Source organism: Moschus berezovskii, chromosome 12 (assembly GCF_049115385.1).
Source record: "Moschus berezovskii isolate FMDL1 chromosome 12, NW_MosBer_1.0, whole genome shotgun sequence".
Lineage (NCBI taxonomy): Eukaryota > Metazoa > Chordata > Mammalia > Artiodactyla > Moschidae > Moschus > Moschus berezovskii.
This window is the reverse complement of record NC_142471.1, coordinates 66,410,377-66,429,248: the sequence shown is the minus strand read 5'-3', so window position 1 is coordinate 66,429,248 and position 18,872 is coordinate 66,410,377. Positions and strand designations below refer to the sequence as shown.

Below are 18,872 nucleotides of genomic sequence, written 5' to 3'. Positions count from 1 at the left end.
TAACTTCATGTTAATGAAAAGATCACCAGTCTCCCTGTGCAAACTCATATAACACTGAAGAATCAGAGCACTTGCAACAGTCCCACCAAGAATACTGTCAAAAAAAAACAGAAGAGACAGAAAATTTATTAACTGACTTTTTAAACTATTTTAATGGGTAACATATACACACAGTAAAAAGAAAAAATTAGTTTAAAGGATATATAGTGGAGAGTGAGTCTTGTGCCTTAACCCCTCATTTCCCTCTCAGAGGCAACCACTCTTACCCAGGGGTATTCTGTGTGTGTGTGTGTGTGTGTGTCTGTCTGTCTGTCTGTGTGTGTGTATGTGACTCAGTGTTTGTGTGTATGTGTGTGTCTCTCGCTCAGTCGTGTCTGACTCTTTGCGTTACCCAGGGACATTCTATGTGTGTGTCGCTCACTCAGTCGTGTCTGACTCTTTACAATCTCATGGACTTTATGCATACACAAGAATAAATACATACCATCAAGGTAATATATCTGTGTATGTGTGTCTGTGTGTGTGTATCTCCATTCCTTTGGTTTTACACCAATAGGTATACTGTCCTGCATCTTTCTCCATTTATTCTATTTGACAACTGTCTCATTTGGTACAAGTTGACCCACAAATCCACATAAATCTTTTCTGAAACCTTCAGAGTATTATAATGTATGAATAAGTGTATTCAACTGTGAAGTTCACTTTTCATACTAATTCAAAAGGACCTCAGTCTGTTTTCAAAGTTCATTACAAAACAAAAAAAATTTTTTGTTTGTGTTTTTGTGTAACTTCCTCAAGGGGCACCTAGCCTCACTCAAGTGGAAATCTGAAAGAACATTACAACCTAGTAGCACTTATTAGCGGAGAAGGCAATGGCAAGCCACTCCAGTACTCTTGCCTGGAAAATCCCATGGATGGAGGAGCCTGGTGGGCTGCAGTCCGTGGGGTCGCTAAGGGTCGGACACGACTGAGCGATTTCACTTTCACTTTCACACATTGGAGAAGGAAATGGCAACCCACTCCAGTGTTCTTGCCTGGAGAGTCCCAGGGGCGGGGAGCCTGGTGGGCTTCCGTCTATGGGGTCACACGGAGTCGGACACGACCGAAGTGACTTAGCAGCAGCAGCAGCACTTATTAGAACAGAACAAGCACTCACTCAATCACCCCTGGGACATGGCTGTAAAGTATTGCAGTATCTGCTTTCAAAAGAATGCAACTTTGATCTTCTTTGCATCCATCTGACCAGGCTGCAAAGTCCACAAGAAGCCCTAGAGCAAACCTCACTTGTAACAATCTCCCAAGGCCTCTCAACCTGCCTGCCAGCCCCCAACTGAGATTCCAGCAGAGGATAAAGTGTGCAATCTTACCTAGCCATGGGTTCCCTTCAGTGGTCTCAATGTCTGTCACCTCCTTTTCCTTTTGCCTTGAAAAGGTAGTCTCCTCGTCCTTGGCATCTCCTAAGTCTTCAGCCTGGAAACAGACGGTTGGGTTTCAGGTTCATCTCCAGCAGTGCCCACGAGACTATACCCTCATTCCCCCTCACGAGAAGCCATGGCGCCCACCCACTCCCCGGGCTCCCACTCCAGATGCGTTTGCTCTTGTTCTTGGGGCTCAGTGGACCCTATGGGAGCCGGGGTGTTCTAGAGGGCCGGCGACGTCCTCGAGGAACCCGCCGTCCCCAGGTGGAGGGGATGGGAGTTCCTCTTTCCCTAGCCACCCCTTCCGGCCCCACAGCCTTCCCATGCTCACACTCACCGGTCGAACGGCCAACCGGCTCCCTCAGCACCGTTCTTCTAGGTCCAGTAGCGCTCCCAGCAGTTTCTAACCGAGCCGGAAGGAGGCCCGGGCAGCCGGCGGCGCCACGTCCCCAAGGAAACCGCAGAGAGCCAATGACTGACTGGGGACCCGGCTGCACGTCGGTCCGCCAGGGTGGCCAATCCCCTAGAGCGCTCGGCCTTAATGCCCACCCCGGGATTTCCTGCGCGTCCAATCCGGAAGGGTGTCGTATGTGGCTCCGCCCGGATGGGCCGGCGGGGGCTCACAGGGGGAGAGGTACAACTGCGCCCAGCTACCCAGCGGCTGCTGCCCTCTCGATGGCGCGCGTTCTCTGCTGGCCTCTTTCTCTGTGGCTGTTTTCGGGACAGAGCCGCTCGTCTTTTCGGGGAGTGGGAGTGGGTGGGGGAAGGTTAGGAGCTGGGGGTTCGCGACAGAAGTGCATTCCTTGCCTATAGCCAATCGGAGGTTTTGTGTCCACAAACCCCGCCCTCCAGAACGGCAGTTCTCCCTACAATCTCTCAAATACGCCTCGGATTCCCTGTCTTGTCCCGTGAGAAAAAAAACATAAATTGGGGACAATGACGACTACACCGAAGCACTTATATCCATTCATCCAACATTCAGTGAATGTCTACTGTGGGCCAGACGTTACGGGCGGCTGTGTCCCTGCCGTCCCGGACCTTACGGTGATACACACAAGGATAATGTTTCCTGAATGTTGCTTTTCTGCCTTGGTTACATCAGGGGTTCCTCTCATTTCCAGGAGGGAACCGCTTGGACAGGATGAAGTCCAAGTCCTTACAAACATGGCACACACACGGCCGTCCACGACTTGCCCATGCAGCCTCTTCCAGTGCTCATCTCCCTTTTTGTGCTCCAGTCGCACACCTCTGGTTTCTGCCTCCCCCACCTCTCGCCTCCACCTGCCTTGATCCTCTTTGCCAGATGCACTCAGCCTCGTCCCTTACCCTCGATTTCAGGGTCACTTTCCCTAAAAGCCTTACTTGATCTACACCTCCTTTATAGATGCCTACTGTTTCACTTACCACGTTGAGTTAGTTATATTTATGTATGTATCTATCCCAATAGATAGGATATCCTTGAGGGCAAGGACTATCTGCCTCCACAGCAATGTTGGACACTCCGTGGCACACAAAATATGATTCATATATGACAAATAAGTGAATGAATGGACTGTGGGAATAAATGAAGACCACCCAAATGAGAACAAAGAGGCTATTCTATGCCTAATAAAACAAGGCAGTCATTCACTATCACTTGGCATCTGGCAGAGAACCAAAGACTGTCAGGGGAGTGGGAAAGTTTAAGGTAGAAAAACAAAAAGGGAAGATTTTGTGTATGCACTGATTTGAGAGTACTGGCATGGGGAAGCTGGAGGCAGGCTCACTAGAAGTATGGCATCTTATGTGATTGTTTTGCTGGAGCATATTTGACTTTTTCCAGTTGGTCCTGAGTTGGAAGAGCAGGGCAAAACTTGGGGAAGCTGACAGTCACTGACCAGTCATAAGAATTCTGGGCTGATTGCTGCAGAGATTGATTGCTGGGCTGATTGCTGATTGTGGGTCAGAGTTTTAATTGTCATATGTGGTCTGACCATTATCCAGTTTGTATATTCAGTCTCTTGGGACTGTTTCTTTTTTCCTCCATTACCCTCCCAACCTGGTTGAGTTTCCTAGCGTGCTTCAATTCTCACCTTTCTTCTTTGTCCCTCAATCTTTACTCTGCTTCAAGTGTTATATTTTATCCAGGCCCCCAGAAACTACATGGAGTAGAACAGTTGCGTAAAGTTAGGGTTAATCACAAAAATATACAAATGTCAAGTGTTTTTTTTTTATTCTAGAGCCCAGTTTGGTGCCTGAAAAAAGATAGATGTGGGAAAAATTCAACAAATGTTTCGGCTTTCTTTTTTTTTTTAATTCTTGAAGTTGCCTACTAACTATGCAGTTATAAATCTAATCTATGTATATTTCAAATTCCAGTGTTCCACTAAATGAGTATTTTTGAGCAGAAATAAGATGCCTATTTATGTTTTGCTGCTGCTGCTAAGTCACTTCAGTCGTGTCCGACTCTGTGTGACCCCATAGACGGAAGCCCACCAGGCTCCCCCGTCCCTGGGATTCTCCAGGCAAGAACACTGGAGTGGGTTGCCATTTCCTTCTCCAATGTGTGAAAGTGAAAACTGAAAGTGAAGTCGCTCAGTCGTGTCCGACCCTTAGCAACCCCACGGACTGTAGCCTACCAGGCTCCTCCATCCATGGGATTTTCTAGGCAACAGTACTGGAGTGGCTTGCCATTTATGTTTTAAACTGTACTTAATGTGTGTGGGTTGATGAACTATTAGAATTTGACAGTGCATTCAAACATCTTCTAATTTACATTTCATAACTACTGTTACAAAACAGAAAAGAGGACTTCCCTGGTGGTCCAGTGATTAAGAATCTCCCTACCAGTGCAGGCGACAGGGCTTCGACCCCTGGTCTGGGAAGTTTCCACATGCCACGAGACAACTGAGCCTGTGTGCCACAGTTACTGAACCCTGGAGCCCATGCTCTGCAACAACAGAAGCCATCTCAATGAGAAGCCTGCTTAACCCCCCCTCACTGCAACTAGAGAAAGCCTATGCACAGCAACGAAGACCCAGTGCACCCAAAAATAAATAAATACAATTTAAAAAACAGAAAAGAAACCTACATTTTAATCCCAATACTGCCTTCAAGCATTTGTAAAGCATGATTCTTTACAAAAACCTGCAGTGCTTATTTGATTAACAGCTTACAGGGCTGAGTTCTGAGGTTTCCAGTCAGGAGGCCAAAAAAATCGGTTGAGATCATTTCTCCATCTCATTTGCTGTAATTCAACATGTTGAAACAAATTACAGAAATACACATTTCAAAACAGGTTTTTAACTGCTTTTTAAAGGCTTGTCTACAATTAAATTTGCAATTTTCTCAAGATATCCTTGACTCTACCCAACCCTGAGTAAAATCAGTCAAACCAGCCCCACACTATGTGTTGGTTGTATGCTTAGCTTAATTTCTCATCAATTCTCCTTCATTCCACACACCATCCTGCCCTAACCTCTAATGAAGTTTAATGTGGTCTTCGCTCTCCCCTCCATGTTTACTGATCTCTCCTGATGTGTCCTGTGGGTACTTTATTGTCCAAGACCAAATTCACTGTCGCTCCACTCATCACCTTATCCACCCAAACTTCCTCCATGCATATTCCCAACTTTGATGAAATACCCTGTGATTCACCCAAGCAGAAATCTGCAAGTCATTCTTTTATTTAATCTATTCCTTCTACTTCCTTTTCCCATTTCATCCAGTTAGTCACTGGGTGTTCCTAATTCAAAGACCTAAAATTCTCTCTAATATCATATGCTGAAATCTTCTACCTGGTCACCCTACCTCCAAAGACCCATGCCCCTCTTGAGTACCCTTCTATTCTGACATAGTAAAACATAATCATGCTTTTTCCTGTTTTAAAATCCTTCTGTGGTTTCCCATCCCAATGAGATATAGTCCAAATTCCTTGGCATAGTGTGGCAGATTCTGCTGACTCCCTACCCATAACACCAATGACCTCTCTTCCACCTTGTTAACAGAATCCCAATTTTATTCTAGTAACCACACTGCTATGCTTGGCTATGTGTTTCAAGAGTGCTAGCTCCACCTCAGTCCTAGAGAGTAAACTGTGACTGGTCTGTATCAATCATAGTGGCCTATTCCTTTACCAAGTATTGAGCCTGGGCATATGGTGCAGTTCTAGCTGAAGAGAAGTCAGCTGTTGGGAGGAATGGGAGGAGGATGAAAAACATTTTGGGGAAAGATTTCCTCCATCTTAAAAGAAACTAAAAGTTTACATAATGAGAGAGAGAAGAAAAGGGCCCTTTTCTATCTCCAGAAGTAATCTTAAGAATACCTGGAGCTGCTGTAGTCATCATAAGATGACTACAACCATCGGGGTAGGGGCAAGCCTGGGAATAACAGAATAGAAACATAGAAAAAACATGGGAGAAGCCCTATTTACGGACTTATTATTTAAGGTACTAAATTCATTATTGTTCTTATTTTAAATCAGTTGAATCAGGGGATTCTGCTAGCTGTGGTCTCCTAACTGATGTGTGCTTAAGTCGTGTCCGATTCTCTGCGACCCAATGGACTATAGGCTGCCAGGCTCCTCTTCTCTTGGCTTAAAATGCCTGATATGATCTAACCCCCAATATCATCCAAGCTCCTCAACAGGTATTCTCACATACAACCCTGACATATTTACAGTTCTCAGAATTATGCCTTTTCTTACCTCCGAGCCTTTGCACTTCTGTGTAAATGACTTTCTTTCACTTCTCTACCAAATGAACTCCTCAAAGCTCAGTTCAAGTGTCACCTTCTCTCTGTGAGCTCCCGCAGTCAGCTCATGTCTGCTCATGTAGCACTATGCTCATACATACTTCTATGAGGGCAAGAATAATTGTTTTCAAAGCTGGCAGCTGTTTGAGTGGGCCTGGTATCAGCTGGCCTGGTAGGAAGACAGACTATCTAGGTTTTGGATGATAATGGGTATGTTTGGTCAGGGACAGTGGGATCCCCTGGGTTTACTCTAGATGGGAGAGGTTTAGACCAAGAAGACTTCAATTACTCTCCAAATAAAACACAGAAATTTTGAGCATTCCCTCTAGAGACTGGGTTTGGGGAGCTCTGGTAAAGAAAAAATAAATGAGAGAAAAGAAAGAAGAGAGACCTGTGCAAGTTGATGGCAGACAAGACAGGAGAGAGCAGCCCAAGAGAGTCCCTATATTGTTTGTTTATAGTTGTATAATAAATTATCTCTCCCAGTTTCTATGGATCAGGGATTTACAAGCAGTTTGGCTCAGAGTCTCTTGTGAGGCTGCAATCAAGATGTCAGCTCAGGTTCTAGTCATCTGACATCTTAACTGGAACTGACATATATGCTGCTAAAATGACACACTTACATGGCTGGCAAGTTGATGCTGTTGGTGGGAGGCCTCTGTGCCTTCTCACATGGGCCCTTTCCTGGGATCCTTGGGTGTCTTCGTGATGTGGCAGCTGGCTTCTCCCAGAGTGATCTGAGAGAGAAGGATAATGTGAGTGCCAGGTAGAAGCTTTTACTTTTTATGACCTAGCCTCAGAAATCACATATCTTCACTTATGCCACATGTTATTTGTTAAAAGCCAGTCACTAACTCTCAGTCCACATTCAAAGGTGGGGCAATTAGGCTTCACTTTTTGAAGGGAGAAGTATCAAACAATTTGCAGACATATTTTAAAATCACCAGTCCTCAAGACAAGGTGGTCAGGGAAATTTCAAATAATAGCATTGACATCTAGAACTCATCTTTGAGTTCTGTGCTACATTATAATCCTCTCCACAACTCTGAATCTTCAGTGAATGTCTAGTAACACTATAGCCATGTGTTGGAGTACCTTAAAAAACGATGGCCTAGCAGTGCAAAAAGATGACAGCAACTGTAGGAAGTGAATTAACAAGTAGGATGATTGAATATTTAACAAACACAGGAAATCACTGCCACAAGTCATTCATAGAAATGAAAGGCTCTTCAGAAATATCAGCTGGGGAGGTGGGATGCAGTTGAAAATGCTCACAGTACTTGGGGTGAAGGCATGGGGAGAAGGATATTATTAATCTTCTTTTCTTGGTTTCCATTCTGATTTTCTTTAAGTGTGGGCACCTTCAATAGGCCATGTGAATTTGAGGATTCCGACTCCATCCTGGCTCTAGGAGTGGGACATGCAAGCCAGGCCTAAGGTAATGGGCAAAGTCCCATCCTTTGGCCACAAGCAAGCTGTTGCTTTCAGGAGTGGTCACACAGCCTAATTCCAGGCAAAGAAACATATTTGCTGGAGCAAATAAAAAGTTTATTTGCTTTTCTTAGGGAGTGTTTGAGGGAGCCCCCCCTTCCCAAATTCTTGATGACATGGGTAAGTTACTGAGTCCAGTGAAACCTGAATTCCATTCTATCTCTGGATATTATTTGAGCTAAAAAATATCCTTGTTTAAATCAGTATGAAAAGGGTTACTCTTCTTTCAATGTGTTGTATGTTTGACAATTTTCACAATTAAAATGTAGGGAAAAATTACATTAAATACCATTTTCTCAGCTACCAATCTGGGAAAGATTAAAATGTTTGATGATATACTACATTAGTAAAGGAGTAAAAAACACTCCATTCTTCCACACACTCAGGCCCCAAATTTTGGAGTTATCCTTAATCCTTTTCTTACTCTCATAACCACCCCCCACCCAGTCCATAAGAAAAGCCCATTGGTGCTACCTTAAGAATGTATTCAGAAGCAGCCACTTCTCACTAACCTCATTGCTACCACCCTGGTATAAACTACTAAGGCAATGAAGAAATGCACATTAGATAAGGCAAACATGGACCAGGTAACAAGGTCAGGGATGTACCTTTAGTAAAAAGAGTAAAAAAAAGAAACTAGAACCTGGAAAACATCCAGGAAAATAACACATATAATTCAGGGCTTTAAGTTTCTTGGGTTGAGGCCCACATCTGCTGTTTTCCGCTAATGATGATATTTATATTGTTGATAATGTTTGTTGCTTCCATAACTGTGGCTAGTTGCTTGCTTTGAAAAGATACCCCATATTTATAAAGGATTCAGCACTACAGAGCATTAAAAATATATCACATCTACTTAGATAAATAACCCGTGTCATTCCCTGCTGATAGTTTATCTTCTTTGTATGTCAAGGACAACAGTTTACATTCTCTGATAATATTCAAGGAAAGTTTTGCAATTTTAGCCATTTTACTTAAGAAAAATATTTAAATCTAGTCTTTACGATATAAATTTCATACATTAATTGAGGTCACACATGACACAGACCTGAAGTCAGGATATTATTATCAGGCTTATTTGTGAGATATCCCAAATTTGTTGCTCTAGTCTAGAAACAAGTTGATTGTGCAAAGAAGCAAAGGACAGTAAATAGTTGTGGGTATCTTGGTTTCTTGATTGGCAGTTACGTAACATGATGCCATCGATTTCTGCAATGGGTGAATGGGTAGTCATAAATAAAAGTAAGTAATAATAATTATAATAATAATATTAATAATAATAAATATTTGTTGGGTTCTCACACGCTAGTAAAGTCATGCTCAAAATTCTCCAAGCCAGGCTTCAGCAATATGTGAACCATGAACTCCCAGATGTTCAAGCAGGTTTTAGAAAAGGCAGAGGCACCAGAGATCAAATTGCCAACATCCGCTGGATCATGGAGAAAGCAAGAGAGTTCCAGAAGAGCATCTATTTCTGCTTCATTGACTATGCCAAAGCCTTTGATTGTGTGGATCACAATAAACTGTGGAACATTCTGAAAGACATGGGAATACCAGACCACCTGACCTGCCTCTTGAGAAACCTGTATGTAGGTCAGGAAGCAACAGTCAGAACTGTACATGGGACAACAGACTGGTTCCAAATAGGAAAAGGAGTGCGTCAGGGCTGTATATTGTCACCTTATTTAACTTATATGCAGAGTACATCATGAGGAACGCTGGGCTGGAAGAAGCACAAGCTGGAATCAAGATTGCTGGGAGAAATATCAATAATCTCAGATATGCAGATGACACCACCCTTATGGCAGAAAGTGAAGAGGAACTAAAAAGCCTCTTGATGAAAATGAAAGAGGAGAGTGAAAAGGTTGGCTTGAAGCTCAACATTCAGAAAACGAAGATCATGGCATCTGGTCCCATCACTTCATGGGAAATAGATGGAAAAACAGTGGAAACAGTGTCAGACTTTATTTTTTTGGGCTCCAAAATCACTGCGGATGCTGATTGCAGCCATGAAATTAAAAGACGCTTACTCCTTGGAAGGAAAGTTATGACCAACCTTGATAATATATTAAAAAGCAGAGACATTACTTCGCCAACAAAGGTCCATCTAGTCAAGGCTATGGTTTTTCCCATGGTCATGTATGGATGTGAGAGTTGGACTGTGAAGAAAGCTAATCGCCGAAGAATTGATGCTTTTGAACTGTGGTGTTGGAGAAGACTCTTGAGAGTCCCTTGTACCGCAAGGAGATCCAACCAGTCCATTCTAAGGGAGATCGATCCTGGGTGTTCATTGGAAGGACTGATGCTAAAGCTGAAACTGCAATACTTTGGCCACCTCATGCGACGAGTTGACTCACTGGAAAAGACTCTGATGCTGGGAAAGGTTGGGGGTGGGAGGAGAAGGGGACGACCGAGAATGAGATGGCTGGATGGCATCACTGACTCTGTGGACATGAGTTTGAGTGAACTCTGAGAGTTGGTGATGGACAGGGAGGCCTGGCATGCTGTGATTCATGGGGTCGCGGAGAGTCGGACACGACTGAGCGACTGAATTGAACTGAACTAGTTGATAGTATAGTAAGAATTTAACATTCTTTTTTGATTGAATCCTGAACAATTAAGTACGTATTACTACTATTACCATTTTACAGATGAGATAACTGAAGTTTGGATTAAGTCATGAAACTTCAGCTACCCCATGCTCCCTCCTTCATCTCTGACATTCATGACCAAGGCAATGTCAGGATGAGTCAGTCTCTTTGTTTCTTACTTTTTTAAATGATTGTAATTAACTATTTTGGGATTTATTACCTTGATCTAGAGAGGCAGCACTGTGTGCCTAAGTTTACACTGTGATGCCAGGCATGTAAGTGTTTGAAAGCTGGTTTCACAACTTTCCTAGCTGTGTGACCCTGAGGAAGTTATGTTCGTTAAAGCTCATTTTCTTATCCATAAAATAACAACACTTCTAGGGTTGCTGCCCTCAATCTTTCTCCACAGCAGCCAAAATGACCTTTTCAAAATGCAAAATTTGATCATGTTATCTAATTTCAACTCAAAATGAGATCCTACAGTTCTAAAGATATAAACTGATACCTTTAACATGACTTTCAAAGCCTCTCATGGTCTGGCCCCTAATTTACCTCCCAGGTTGCATCTCAGTTTATGTTTCCTCTAGTCCTCAAATACTGGCCTAAACCTCTCACTACAGGACTTCTGCAATACAACAGTCTTTTTGTCCAGAAAGTTCTGCCTCCCTTACCTCTTCTACTGCTCCCCATCTGATTTGGCTTCAGTTCAGTTCACTCGCTCAGTCGTGTCTGACTCTTTGCGACCCCATGAATCACAGCACACCAGGCCTCCCTATCCATCACCAACTCCCAGAGTTCACTCAAAACTCATGGCTTAACTAACTCTTATTTTTAAGATCTTATTTTAAATGCCACTTTCCCTGTGTAACATAACTCTATTCGAGTCCCTCTAACATATACTTTCAGTGCATCATATGTTTTCCCTTCACAGCATACAACCCAGTTGTAATTTTACATTCGTGAGCCTTTGGTTAATGCCTGTGTTCTTCACTAGACCCTAAGCTCCACCAGAAAAGAGACCACGTCTAAAGTTATTCATCTTTGTACCCCAAGCACCTAGTGCAGGGCCTGGCATGTATCATTTGAAAGAATACGTGAATTGGCTAGCACTATTAAGCTTTACTGACCCTGCTGAGCCTATAACGTTAGTCTACAAAACAAGCACCATCTGGATGTTTAGAACTAGTAGGGTGATATGCTTAGTCACTTCAGTCGTGTCTGACTCTTTGTGCCCTGGTGATAACAAAGTAGTATTTCCCAGTGTGAATAACCTGCAGGGAAAATTCAGACCTCCATGCTTCATTCCCAGAGATGTGAGTTGATAGGTCCAGGATAGGGTCTAGAAATTTGCATGTCTGATAAGTCCTCAGGATGACCACTGGTAAGAGAAAGGAATGGAAAGGAGAGGAAGAAGCTAACTCACAATCTATCTTTTAGTAAACTCTTACAAAGAAATGGCAGGGCTCTTTTCCAGTCCTGATTTCTGTACTTTCTTTTGAACTTGTTGCTTACAAGCCATCTTCCCAGAGTTAAGGCCATGATTAGGAAAAGGATGAGCTTCGCTATCACCCTGTTGTGTGGTGTCTCGGGCTACAGCTGCAGGACACCTAGTAGGGCTGAGGGGTAAAGGAACTGGAACTTACTGGATGTGTCATTGCTATCACCTAAGGGGAGAAATAGCAGCTGAGGCCCAAGATCCGTGTCTCATTCATTATTATTTTAAGTAAATTCTGCCAAGCTCTTACAGTATGTCAGGTACTAAGCTACTCTGAAAATATTAATACAATGTTACAGTGGAAAAAAGAAAGATACTCCTCCTGATGGGGCTTCCCATTTACTGATAAATAACTACATAAAAAGTAAAAGTTCATTGGACTGTACCTCTTAATAATAGATGAATGGGGGTTTAAAAACATTTTAAACTATATCCTGGATCACTAGATGGCTATTATTTTTTTGATAAAGTGAGATAGAGGTCATCACCAATTCTATTCCTATATTTTGTTATTATAGGTAGTACCAAAGAACATTTTTATACAAATAAATAAATGGGATTTTGCCAAATACTTGTCATATTTTTCCATATCCTTAAAATTTGTTAAAGGATTAGAAACCATCTCATTTGAGAAAGGATGTGTTACTCATTTGAGTAATCACTTTCAATTTCTGGAAATAAACCCAAAAAGGTTTATCAAGTGACTAATAGCTGTTCTTATTTCTCTTTTACTTAGAGGCATTTTGGTGTTGCAGCTGAAAACCCCTTAAAAATGTGTTTCATGAATTTTCTTGTTGTGAATAAAGACCTACTTCAACTATTTAGGTCACGTTAAAGCTCTATAAGAAGACATTTTAGATAGGCAGAAATTGGTATAATAAAAATATTATATACAGGTTTGTTATTTCAAGACTTAAACAAGTTTAAAATTATACATTTGACAGAATTAAAAGAACATGTCACCATCTGAGATGGAGATATTACTTGTAATTAAATGAAATGGTTTCCAAAAGTTCAGGGTATTATATTTTAGATTATATTATTTTGGGAACACTTATGTTTTACCAGGTACATAAGCAGATGCTTTTAAGAATGCAGTTTTATCTACTTTGTGAAAATAAACAGCAAAAAGAAGAGAAGGTATTATATGACTAGTAAGTACAGAGTTTACAAAATGGTGTAAAAATAATTGTTTAGGGGAATTATTTACACAATTTACAACATGTTTCTGTCAAAATAATAAGGATATAATAGAAATGCATAAACGAAGACAAAAAATGAGTGGCAGTGAGAAGATCTATGCCCAAATAATAATATGGATTTACTGTAGCAAATACAATTTTTTTTTGGTGTCTATTTCATCTTCAGTACAAAATGAACTAAAACTTCCTACTAGATAAGAACAAGTGAAGCTAAAGTAATTTGGGGGGGCTTTGCCTGTGACCCAGGCGTGATGTTAGGTTTGTTTTTTAGACTGATCAAAATAAGTGATTTTGTTTTGCCTTTTTTTCCTTGTATAAATAAGATCATTTAGGAGAAAACATTAAAAAAAAAAATGTTGTGATAGTAACTACCACCATCTGAAAAAAACATGTGCAAAGGGAGACAGTTTATTGCTTAAAGGATGATGTAACTAAAGTTCCAAAAGAAGACACTCTTTCAGTTGTTTGGCTAGATGGAGGTTTTTATGCACAGGGCAATGAATTCTAACAAGATGAAGGCAAAGGCACTCTTGTCTTTCATATGGTGGAAGGAAAAGACTGAGAAACGGGAGGAAGGAAAGGAGAACTGCCTCATCTGCTTTCTCAGGAAGATTAGTTTTAGCAAAGATATGGAAGATGAGGAACAACAAATCAATTCCCTTATGCTGTTCCCCACATACCCATTGGAAAGTCTTCCTGTACATTCCCCAGTTGAAAACTGCTAAAATGTCTAATTCTATCTCCTCATCCCTTCAGTCCTTACTGATTGCCCCCTCTCTGAATTCCTACAGCTCTTATGGTCTATTCTTGATAATTTAGGAATCAATTTCCCTTTAAGTAACTGTAAAGAAATCAATCTTATTTTCAAGTGTGGCTGCCAGAATCAATCCCATTCCATATTATACTCATACTTCATGTCTGGTCATGAACAACAGCAATTCAGGGAAAGAGAGTAATGTAAGTAGTAGTAGGACCTGTTTTAGACCTTCAAGATGTGATTTTTATAAGAACAAAGAGCAAAATGCATTCTAGGGAAGAACGTGCATTGAGTTAGGATACAAATCAGTTGTTGTAATGAAGACTCAGGCTAACAGCAACTTCACGAACAAGCTCTCTCCTGTAACAAGAGCAGTAATCCAGCACTACTGTAATCCATAAGGCAGCAGGTTTTCTCTACCTCTTGCTCTGCCACTTGCTAAGGTATGTCTTGTCCTCATGACCAAAAATGGTTGACATCTTCTGGGTGTGTATTCTATGACTGGAAGGAGAAAATGAGGAAAATATTCAAAGGGGACATAATCTTTCCTTTTAAAGGCAGAACCCAGATGTTTCTAATCAAGTACACTCACATCCCACTCGCCAGAAATTAGTCACACATACAAAGCTAGCTGCAAGAGAAACCGGGGAAAAGCTGCTGAGAAGCCACGTGCCCAAGCTAAAACTTGAAATATGTATTACTAAAGAAAACAAGTGGCCTCACAGATTAACATAGAAAATGACAGGCGGTAGAAGAGAGCATAGGGAAAACAACTGTCCTAAGAATATAAGAAATTAAGATTCTACAGTGCTCGACTGAAGAGTTGCAGGTGTGGGAAGTTATTGAGGATTTATAAAGGATATCACCAAAAAAGTTGTCTGTTTGCTAATTTGTTTTCTAGGAGAGTTTAAGTGCTGGTGAGCTGTAGGATACAGTATGTAGAGATGTGATGAGAGGGTATATCAGAGAGTTAGGACGGTAAGGTCCTTGTTATTTGAAATGTGGCCCAGGGTCTCAAACAGCATCAGAATCACCTGGGAGCTTGTCAGAAATGCAGAATCTTAGGCCCCACCCAGACCTACAGAATTATAATGTGGCATTTCTACAAATTCTTTAGTGAATAATATTAAAGCCTGAGAAGCGCTGGGCTAGCTTATGCTATGGTATGTAATGGTCCTAAAATCTATATTTTAAAATCACAGATATTTCTTTCTTGCTCATGCTGAAAGTTCATCTGGAAGGAAGAGGGTGGCAAGTAAGTGACTCTGCTTCATCATCCTCACCCGGACCCCAGCCTGATGGTGCCTCTACCATCTGAACATCACCAGTCAGGTGGCAAGGGGAGGTAATGTGTGGCTCTTACACTTCTCTCACATTTCCTTTGTCAAGCAAACCCCATAGCAATGGCTGTCTTCAAGGAGGTAGGAAAAACAATTTTACCATGTCCCTAGAGAGGAATCAAAATACTGGTGAAGCCAGGAGACCCCAAAGGTAGGGAGGTCTTTCAAAGGTTATCACAATGTGCATGTAAAGAGATCAGACACTGGGAAAATATAGTATCATTTGGAAGGAAAAGGAGAGTATGAACAACAACAAAGACATTTCAGAATAATTATTCTGAAGTAATCAAGAAGGACTCCCAGCTTTAGAGTCTGATAGTGGAGAAGGCAATGGCAAGCCACTCCAGTACTATTGCCTAGAAAATCCCATGGATGGAGGAGCCTGGTAGGCTGCAGTCCGTGGGGTCGCTAAGGGTCGGACACGACTGAGTGACTTCACTTTCACTTTTCACTTTCACACATGGGAGAAGGAAATGGCAACCCACTCCAGTGTTCTTGCCTGGAGAATCCCAGGGACAGGGGAGCCTGGTGGGCTTCCATCTATGGGGTCACACAGAGTCGGACACGACTGAAGTGACTTAGCAGCAGCAGGGTAGAAGTGAAAAACTGCAGAGGAATTGGTTGTTGTGGGGAGCGGAAAGGTTGAGTTTGGAATCAGTCAGTCAGTCAGTTCAATTGCTCAGTCGTGTCAGACTTTTTGTGACCCCATGGACTGCAGCATGCCAGGCTTCCCTGTCCATCACCAAACCCTGGGGCCTACTCAAACTCATGTCCATCGAGTCAGTGATGCCATTCAACCATCTCATCCTCTGTCGTCCCCTTCTCCTCCAACCTTCAATCTTTTCCAGCATCAGGGTCTTTTCCAATGAGTCATTTCTTTGCATCAGGTGGCCAAAGGATTGGAGTTTCAGCTTCAGCATCAGTCCTTCCAGTGAATATTCAGGAGTGATTTCCTTTAGGATGGACTGGTTGGATCTCCCTGCAGTCCAAGGGACTCTCAAGAATCTTCTCCAACACCACAGTTCAAAAGCATCCATTCTTTGGATATGCTAAATCAGAAATTAAAGTGGATATTTGCCCTTCACCTATCTTTCCAACCTCATCCTCTATCACTCCCTCCCATCCCCAACCATGCTCCAGCCACATTGACCTTTCCATTCCTTTGTATGCCAACCTTGTTCTCACCTTAGGATTGTTGTACCTACAGTTTCTTCTGGAATGCCCTTCCCTGAGCCCATCATGAGCTCCTGCCTGTCATTCAGAACTCACCATAGTGTTAGTCGCTCAGTTTGCGACCCTATGGACTGTAGCCTGCCAGGCTCTTCTGTCCATGGGATTCTCCAGGCAAGAATACTGGAGTGGGTTGCCGTTCCCTTCTCCAGGGAATCTTCCTGACCCAAGGAAAGAACCTGGGTCTCCTATATTGCAGGCAGATTCTTTACCACTGAGCCATCATGGAATACCATAGTGTTACCTCCTTAGAAAGGCCTTTCCTAGTCATACAAATGTAGCCACCCAGTCACACATTATCACACCTCCCTACTTTAGTTATCAGCATAGTATCTAGGGCTAACCAATATTTTTAATGGCTTATCCCTCCTTCACCATTAAAAAGTAAGCTCCATGAAGGCATGGACTCTATCTTGTATCACCAGTTTCAAATACAGTGCCAGGCAGAGCTGGTACCCAATAAATATTTACTGAATGTTCACATGGAAATATCACTTACAAGATATGCAATAAGGGAAATATAGATAGGGCTCCAATGAGGAAAACAGATTTGGGATAGTGAAGTTGTATTAAACCTTTAGGAATGTTCCCCCTTAGTGGGCAGAGAAGTGTAGGAGATTCAGAAGTCTAAAGGGTAGAGCAGTGTCTCCTGAAGCAAGGACAAGGTTTCAGTGAGTGATGGGTCAATGATGGGCAAGTGTTACCTCTTAGTGAAGAAAAATGGGAATAAGAAGACCATTGGATTTGGAAAGGTCACTGTGACCATAGATTAAAAGAGAAAATATGGTGGGCTTAAGAGAAAGGACTTGGCAGGTATAGCTCATTAGTGGAGCAGTTTGCAGTTAAGGGAATAAGTACTCTAGCAGGATTGAGTGGGTTTCTTTTTTTATGAAACCCAGGCTTCTTAACTTGACGTTAATGGATCCCTAGGGGGTCCACAAGTCACTTTTAGGGATTCTGCAAACTCAGAAATTATAGGCAAAATTTTCTGGGTGGACAGGGTCAGAGGTGCAGGGAAGAGGATTTGTAGTTTCATTATTTTTCAAAAGGTCGAGACCCAAAGGGTAAACAGCTATTTCTGAATAGGAAGAAAATAAGTGAGTTTTGTTAAATAAAAACCAAAAAACTCGGAGGCCCAGAAAAGGGCTAAGCTTTAAAGGGAAAAAGAAAAACCGCTTATCTAAGCAAAAGCTAGAAACAGATTTTTTTTAAAGTTCACAATTACATCATTTCAGTAAAAGTGGGAGTAGAGGTCTATCTGGAAACACTAGGGAAACTTGTGCAAACACGATCCAGTGAAGGGTTACTGAAGCCGGGCAGACGGAGTGCGGAAAGCCTGTGTTCATCACCTCAGCCTGAAGCCATAACAAAGCACCACCTGTGTAACCTCATGGCCCAGATGATGCTCAAGGCTGGGAACTGCTGACATTGTTCTTTAACCACAAGCGCCCCTCTGAGACTCCAGCCCACCTGTCTGCGAGGGACAGCCGTCTTAAAAGGAATCGTCACCGGGAAGGTGGGCTCATCAGTGAGTCAGCTTAGGGACAAGCTTCCCCTATTTGACGCACTTTCCTGCTGTGTTTGGGCAGCAGCTGCCTCCTGCCCAGCCTCCCCACCTGTCATTGTCTCTGAATCATCCCGCCCTTGTCCACACCTCTCTTCCTGGCCTGGCTCAGGGTCTAACGTCAGCAGGTCTCCGAACTCATTCACTCAAGACCTGCGGGGTTTACTGGGTGACTCTGGGGCCTGAGGAGCACCGAGCCCTCAGGAGTGTGCCCGCGCTTGGCCCACAGGGAACAACACTCCCGACCTGACAAGAGTTTTAACCGGCCGCCGCCTGCATGTCGCAACAGCTTTGCTGACAGCCTGGTGGGCCACGCCAGGGGATGCCAAGCCCAGGCCGGCTCCGCCCCACGCAGCCCGACATCCCGCGGGAATAGAGCTCTCGCGCCAGGGCCACCAGCCCGCACGCGACCTGCGAGTCTAGGGATTCGGGGCTGGCGCTTGAGCGCGGATCTTAACGGCATCAGTCAGCAGTTTGACCTTTAAGGCCGAGTAAGGCCCTTCCCCTCCCCCTCCCCTTCCCACCCTCCAAAGCGATGCAGCCTGCAGCGCACACAGCTCCACCGGCGCCAGTCTGGTGCCCAAATTCCGCCTAGATAGCCCCTGGGCGCTTCGCCCTCTTCTTGTAGCCAATCGGATCCCGACGTGATGCTAGCCAATGGCCGGGGTCAAAGCATCAAGGGTGGTTGAGCCTATCAAAGTTCAGCCTTAAGTTTCTCCCGCCCTCTAGAAAAGTCGGAGGGCGGGTTGATCTTACCTGTTAGCCAATCAAATGGCCAATAAACAAGAAGCTTCCAAGATCAAAGGGGAAGGGGTGGGATCTAAGCGGTAGCAACGCCGCGGGGCGAAGGAATGACAGGCAACTTCTCTAATACCACAGACATATTTTTTTACGTAACCCAAGGGGCGGAGCTAACTTGGAGGCTGCACCAATGGCTGACTGAGGGGCGTATCCTCGGGGCCAAGCGGGAGCCGGAGGCCCCGGGCTCTCTGGGCCGCGCCTGAGGCAGACGCGACGGGGTTGGGGGGCGGCGGTGGCGAGGGTGGGCGCCGC

General features: G+C 43.4%; 1 protein-coding gene across 2 annotated transcripts in view; it reads right to left on the bottom strand.

Annotated features, from left to right (window-relative positions):
• ENTPD7 (ectonucleoside triphosphate diphosphohydrolase 7) overlaps positions 1 to 1,890 on the bottom strand; it is a 31,636-nt gene extending 29,746 nt beyond the window's left edge. For both annotated transcript variants that reach the window (XM_055424894.2, XM_055424895.2), the window contains exons 1-2: positions 1,756 to 1,890; positions 1,368 to 1,470 (exon numbers count right to left, since the gene is read on the bottom strand). In XM_055424894.2, the coding sequence (XP_055280869.1) occupies positions 1,368 to 1,375 (8 nt within the window). In that variant the 5' untranslated portion in view covers positions 1,376 to 1,470; positions 1,756 to 1,890. The remainder of the gene's footprint in view (positions 1 to 1,367; positions 1,471 to 1,755) is intronic.
• Positions 1,891 to 18,872: the final 16,982 nt, after the last annotated feature.